Source organism: Enhydra lutris, unplaced genomic scaffold (assembly GCF_002288905.1).
Source record: "Enhydra lutris kenyoni isolate GAN:26980312 unplaced genomic scaffold, ASM228890v2 scaffoldscaffold73, whole genome shotgun sequence".
Classification (NCBI taxonomy): Eukaryota; Metazoa; Chordata; class Mammalia; order Carnivora; family Mustelidae; genus Enhydra; species Enhydra lutris.
In genome coordinates, this window is record NW_019154157.1 from 3570645 (window position 1) to 3577951 (window position 7307).

A 7307-nucleotide genomic window follows, 5' to 3' on the forward strand; every position below is an offset into this window, starting at 1 on the left:
CCACTGTGATCTCTCTCGTTCTCACTCTTTCTCAAATAAATTTTTTAAAAATTTTTTATTTTTTTTTATTTTGAAGATTTTTATGTATTTATTTGACAGAAAGAGATCACAAGTAGGCAGAGAGTCAGGCAGAGAGAGAGGAGGAAGCAGGCTCCCTGCTGCGCGGAGAGCCAGATGCGGAGCTCGATCCCAGGACCCTAAGACCATGACCTGAGCCGAAGGCAGAGGCTTTAAACCACTGAGCCACCCAGGTGCCCCTTAAAAAACATTTTTTTTTTTCAGATTTTTATTTATTTGACAGACAGAGATTACAAGTAGGCAGAGAGGCAGGCTCCCTGCTGAGCAGAGAGCCCGATGCAGGGCTCCATCTTAGGACCCTGAGATCGTGACCTGAGTGGAATGCAGAGGCATTAACCCACTGAGCCACCCAGGTGCCCCCAAAATTTTTTAATTGAAAAAAAAAACAAAAAAAAACCAACTAGTCGCTTCTTGGCCTTTTGGCTTAGATCAAGGGTGAAAAAAAAAACTAGTTTTCTTTTTTGCTGCAGAATGTTTACTAATATAAATGTAATTTTATTTAGCCATTTTCCTATTATTGTATATTCAGGGTACTTTCCATTTTTCCAAAATATAAAGAAAGCTGAAGTGAATATATTTTGTATTTAAATATTTCTATAATAGATCTAGTTATTAATTTAATTAATTAATTTGCCACCTCAAAGTGGCAAACTTTGGTTAGAGTACCTGAGCTTTTTAAGCTTCTGATGCATCTCATTAGATTGCCTTCCAGGAAGGTTTTGTCCATTTTCATTCCAACCATTATTTCCAGAAAATTCAGGTTTCTCTGCATACCCTCTAACAATGGGTATTACTGCTCGTTTGGATCTTCTGCTACAGGTACTGTGGACATTTATCATTGTTACTGCCCAGCATCAATTCCTTTTTCTTCTGATAACAGTACCTCTAATTGCCTTTGGGAACTAGACCTCCCAAACTCTCTGTTTCAGTTTGAGGAGCCTGACGTATTTCCCCAGCTTGGCATGGGCAAGTGACCACAGCTTAGCTCATCAATGTCCTGTGCATGCCCAGAGAGGAACACATAACCTTACCGGCCCAATGAGAACCAACCCCTGGACTTTTCCTGAAATATTGAACAAGGATTCTCTTCCCACTGCCCTCCCATCCCGAGTTGACTCAACTGTTGGCACGTAAACCACAGGGAGAGCTTGGTCCTGCCTGAGAATGAAGCCTACACAAAAGAAAACAGCCAAGAGGGGAGAAAGGACTGGCAGCATCTTGAGGAACATCATTTGAGAATTCCCCTGGATCTAGCTTTATCTGAAGCCAGTCAACGTTCTTGAACTCCTTGGTTGTATAAGCTGATATATTTATCATTATTAATAATCAGTAGCAATAGTATCTTGCTTAAACTCATTTGATTCTGTTTTGACTACTTGCAGCAGAAGTAATGCTGATGAGTATGGGAACCTCCAAGGCCTTGCCTTAGGAGCTGCTGGTCAGAATTCTCTGGACCATTGCGGTAGAGTTATCAGTGCTCCCCCTAAAAAAGTTCCCCCCTCTTCTCCCTCTAGCACTTCAGTAAGACTGCTCTTCCTGTCTCCTCTGACGTTAGATATCTAACTGTGTGAATTGCTTTGGCTGGTGCCATGTTGCCAGAAGAGACCTGCCTCACTTCCAGGTGGGATTTTTAAGAGCCTGTGCATGGTTTGTCATGTTCTCTCTTCCCTGCCTCCATGAGCCTGGAAACCTGGATCCAGATGGATCACCTATTTACTTGGTTCTTGAGTGACCACTATGAACAGAGTCCCATGCCAACCCAGACTGGGTATGTAGCGTGCATGAGAAAGATGCTTTCTTTGGACTAAACTGCTGAGATATGGTTGTTTATTATCATAGACAGAGCCTAACCTAGCCTTTCTGAAACAGTTTCCCTGGGGGGAAAAAATGAAGGATGTTTTTCATCAACCCAACTATGTTTGCTGAGCCAAGAGCTAGTTCACAGGAAAGGCACATCCCAAAGCAGTCAGCTCCTTTCCATGTATTGTCTGTATCCCCCAGGCCCTTGACATCTGACAAGCAATTTCTTAGTAAATTGACTCTATTCATTTTTCCTAAGGTTTGTTATCCTCCCAGAGGGAGAATTATTTTGTTTGGCAGGTAGTTAAAGTTAGTCCTAGTTGGTATCTGGCCGGCTAATCCTGCCTACAGCCCTGGGAGCATGCCCACTTAGGGCAAAGAGGAGAAATGGCTGGGTCAGATCCTCCTGCCCTCCCTGTGCCACGTGGGGTCACCATGAGAATGATATCACTGTGGAAGGCTGGGGCTTTTCGCATTCCAAATACCTACAGCATCTGGTCTGGGGTGGCCATGGAATATGTCAGGAGGCAGAATGACAAAGAAAGGGAGCCCAGGCTCCAGGGCTCCGGGCTCAAACAGATTCAAATTTATATCCAGCCTCCACATCTTCCTGGCTCTGGGACTTCAGGCAGTCACTCACCGAACAAACCTCAGTTTTCTCAATGGAGAAATACAGGTTCAATAGTGTTCATTTCATCTGGCTGTTGTTAGACTATGGATATAAAATGTGCAGCCTATCATCTAGTCCTTGGAAAGTGCTGATATGATGGTACCAAAGCTGATGGCTTGGATTCTAATCTAAACAAGCCCCTTCTTTTCTCCTGTGGACATTGGCTGAATCAGAGATATTTAAGAGCCCTTGTATTTCTACTGCCTATCATGTCTTCCCTGTGATTTCAAAACTGAGAAAGTATAAAATTTCTAAATAAGGGTCACTGAGAGCAATTTTTTAAAAATCAGACTCTAAAAAATTAATATCCAGGTTATTCATATTTTCTGTATAGAACAAATAGGAAAGTAAACTCTGCAACCAAGTAGGCTTTAGGCAGGCTCCTGCCCCTCTGGCCTCAGTTTCCTCATCTGTATAAGGAGATTGGGCTGGAAGCTGTTTGCAGCCTGTTGGCTTTGACTGATTACGATCTGCTTATAATGACACATAGGGGCCTTTGCCTTCCCCTGACCTTCGTCTACTTTATCTTCAACTCCAGGTCTTAGGTTCTGATATCTGGTATTTACTTTGTTTTTAGTCCTGTGCAATTTCTTGACATATCAATTTTTTAAAAATATTTTATTTGAGAGAGTGTGAGCAGAGGGTGAGGGAGAAGGAGATAATCTCCAGCAGATTCCATGCTGAGCACAGAGCCCAATACCCGCTCCATCCCAGGACCCTGAGACCATGCCTGACCTAAGCCAAAACCAAGAGTCAGACACTTAAACCAGCTGAGCCACCCAGGCATCCATTGATTGATACAACATTTTTCAAAAGAATTTATTTTGAAGTAAGTTTATTTATATTTTCTTAAGATTTTATTTTTAAGTAATCTCTACACCCAACATTAGCCTTGAACTCACAACCCCAAGATCAAGAGTCACATGCTCCACTGACTGAGCCAGTCAGGTGCTCCCACTCCCTTATTTTTTTATAAGATTTTATATTTTGAAGTAATTTTAAATTTACTGAAAAGTTGCAAAGACAGCATAGTAATTTCCTGAATACCCTCTCCCAATTCCTTATAATATTCACACCTGTGTGATCGTGGTATATTTGTCAGAACGAAGAGATTAATACTGGTACATTGCTCTTAACTGAATGACAGATTGCATTTGTAGTTCACTGCTTTTTCCACTGATGTTCTAGAAGTCAATGCAGGGTACCACATTGCACTGAGTCATTATGTCTCCTTAGTCTCCTCTAGTCTGGTAGTTTCTCAGTCCTTTCTTTTATCGATTTTAAGCAATTTCTCCAGACTGGTATGAGAGATGAGTGTTTTTGATCAATTACACACTCCATTTTTCCTTTCCCCATCTTCCCCTTATATTTATCTTACTTTTTGGTATAATCTGTATTCATCGCTTTTGTTATTTTTTAGATTTATTTATTTATTTGAGACGGAGAGAGAATGGGGGAGGGAAGGAGAGGGCCAGAGAGTGTCCCAAGTAGACCATTTGGTTTCCAGCATAGTTACCAGCCACCCTCAGTCACTTCACTACTTTTTTTAAAGATTTTATTTATTTATTTGGCAGAGAGAAACACAGTGAAAGAGGGAACACAAGCAAGGAGAGTGGGAGAGGCAGAAGCAGGCTCCCTGCCCAGCAGAGAGCCCAATGGGGGTGTTCGATCCCAGGAGCCCGGGATCATGACCTGAGCCAAAGGCAGACACTTAATGACTGAGCCACCCAGATGCCCCCAGTCACTACATTATTCAGAATCCTTCCAGTTGCATATGACAGAGCCATATCCTAAATGAGCTTTGGCAAAACTTTATCAGCTCAAAGAATGGCCAATAAGCCATGGAAAGGAACATCATGATCAAGGACCTGAAATCTACAATAATTCTCTAGGTATCTTGTCTCGGTCCATCTCTTTCTCACAGACTAACTTTTCCACAAGGATGGAAAAATGGTGGCCCATAGTTACTGATTCCCTTATTCACCTACCCCCAACAAGGAGAAAACGGACAATCTGGTCTAAGTTTGAAATCCCAAGAGTTCTCATTGGCTCATCTGGAATCGGGTGGCCATTCTTGGATCAATCACCAGTGACTAGTGGTACAGGGCAATTAGAAAACATGGTGACTCTGAGAACCACCTGGTTGGAGCAGGGAAAGAAGCAATTCCCAGGGAAAGTGCTAAAAGCAAACACAAAGTTGGAAACCACACAAGAATTTTAGAGTAAATTCACATAAATTCACAAAAATACAGCTTTCAAAATCGTCTCTGAAGTATATTAGAATCCAATTAAGGGACTACTGAGATTGTTCCCAATGGCGATGACTGTAATAGTCTTCACAACAGGTGAATTAGCCACCTATGGCTAATGAGTTCAGAAGGCTCACCCCTCCTTACAAAAAAGGACGTAGTAGAGCTCTATAAATAGACTGTTTAATATCCACAGGAACTCACCCATTCCCAGGCTTCAGTGTGCATCAGAATCAAGCGGGAGTTGGTAAAGCATGTACTTTCCCAGACCTACGTCTCAGATTTTGATTCAATTGTGTAGGGTGGAATCAAGGAATCTGCATTTCTTATGGCTCCCAGATGATGTTAATATAGGTGATCCACAAACCACACTGAGAAACCATGTGCCAGGCCACCTGGCTACAAAATCATAAAGATAAAGCACCTAGCACGTTGCCTGGCACATGATTTGTGTCCGGGAAACAGCCCGAGAGAGGCCACATTAACTGGTCCCATACCTGCACGGGACCTCTGATGCTCACTCAGTCCTCTGCGGCCTTGAGTAGGACATCTAGACTTCCCTTTGCCCTGTCCCCCAGCCTGCCGGGGAGAAGAGAATAAATAACAGCAGAAACATATTCATTTTATAAGCACTTGGTTTTATTGCACAGAAGCAATTGAAAGTGGACTTCAGTGGAAAAGTGCGCCCTGGCATGATTCAGTGGCCAGTGCCCAGCCCCACCTGCTCCAGCTCTTCCAGGATAGAGAGCTCTGGGCAAGGGCTCAGCCACTCCTTTGGAAAACAGAAGGCATTCAGGAATAGGTTAAGACATCTCAAGCATAATGTGTTTCTAACTGCTCATTCATTATTGCGATCATCTGTCAATTGCACATACAGGTAATAAATGCACTTATTTGGAAAGGAGGGGGTCAGTTTTTATAGGCAAGTGTTTACATATGGCATTCGGCATATATCACATTCGGCTACGTAAGCTATCATAACATAACTATCCATCGCCTGCAGAGAGTTCAGGGTGTAGGGCCGGGGACTGGGAATACCCTCTCTTGCTAACCTATTGCTAATAGAAATTCCTGTTTGGTGAAGGAGGGCCCCATCACCTAAGCAAAGTTTCTTCTTATATAAAGAAAGGGAGAAAAAAATGAAAATTTGTTATGTTGACCCTTGAGCTCCTGGGCCCTCCTAAGTTTCTTTGGCTGTTCTGGAGTCCTTTCTCCCTGCCTTATTTCTCCGCCTTGGAAGCCTTGTCTTCCGTGGCCTTCTCTGCAGGCCTGCTGTCCTTCTGGTCTGTGCTAGAGGATTTCTCAGCCTTTTCTGTCTTGGCTTTGCCAGGTGTGGGGGCCTCTTTGCTGGGCTCTTCTTTGGCTTGGGCCTCTGCTTTGGGTTTCTCCTCAGGCTTCTTGGCCTCCTTGACATCTTTTTTCTCAGGTGCTGCCGGTGTCTCTTCCTTCTTTGGCTTCTCTGGCTCCTTCTCTGCCGCTTTGCTAGGTTCTTTGGCCTTGGCATCATCTTGCTCCTTCTTAGCCATCTCAGCCTTCTCTTTGGGTTTGGCCTCTTCCTTTACCTTGGCAGGAGCCTCCTTCTCTGGGGTCACTGCTTTTTTCTTATCTTCAGCCTCTTTCTTGGCTTCACCTTTGGATTCTTTGGGTTTCTCCACAGCCGGTTCCTTCTTGTCCTGGACCTCAGGTTTTGGAGCCTCCTTTGGCACCTCATCTTTTTTGCTGTCCTTCTCCTCAGCTTTTGGTGTGGCTTTCTCTTCCTCTACCTTCTTTGGGGGCTCTTTGACTTTCACTTCTTGGGGTTTCTCTTCCTCCTTTATGGGGGACTTTGCCTCTTCCTTCTTTGTGACCTTTTTCTCAGGAGCCTTGGTCTCTTCTTTCACAGGAGATTTGACCTTCTCTGGGGACTTGACCTCCTCCTTGACAGGGCTTTTTGCCTTTTCGGGAGATTTGATGTCTGCAGGGGACCTTACTTCTTCCTTTGCTGGAGTCTTGGCTTCTGGGGACTTAACATCAAGAGTCTTAGCCTTCTCAGGGGACTTAGCCTCTTCCTTCACTGGAGACTTGGCCTTTTCTGGGGACTTGGCCTTCTCTGGGGATTTGGCCTCCTCCTTAACTGGGGACTTGGCCTTCTCAGGCGACTTGGCCTCCTCCTTCACTGGGGACTTGGCCTTCTCAGGCGACTTGGCCTCCTCCTTCACTGGGGACTTGGCCTTCTCGGGGGACTTGGCCTCTTCCTTCACTGGGGACTTGGCCTTCTCAAGTGACTTGGCCTCTTCCTTCACTGGGGACTTGGCCTTCTCAGGTGACTTGGCCTCCTCCTTCACTGGGGACTTGGCCTTCTCAGGTGACTTGGCCTCTTCCTTCACTGGGGATTTGGCCTTCTCTGGGGACTTGGCCTCCTCCTTCACTGGTGACTTGGCCTTCTCTGGGGATTTGGCTTCTTCCTTCACTGGGGACTTGGCCTTCTCAGGTGACTTGGCCTCTTCCTTCACTGGGGATTTGGCCTTCTC

The 7307-nt window shown here is 44.6% G+C and overlaps 1 protein-coding gene across 1 annotated transcript in view; it reads right to left on the reverse strand.

Annotated features, from left to right (window-relative positions):
• Window positions 1-5419: 5419 nt before the first annotated feature.
• The window catches only part of LOC111160049 (neurofilament heavy), an 8568-nt gene continuing 6680 nt past the window's right edge, over window positions 5420-7307 (reverse strand). The window contains 2 exon segments of the mRNA XM_022522848.1: window positions 5420-6839; window positions 6882-7307. Coding sequence (XP_022378556.1) covers window positions 6018-6839; window positions 6882-7307 — 1248 coding nt within the window. The 3' untranslated portion in view covers window positions 5420-6017.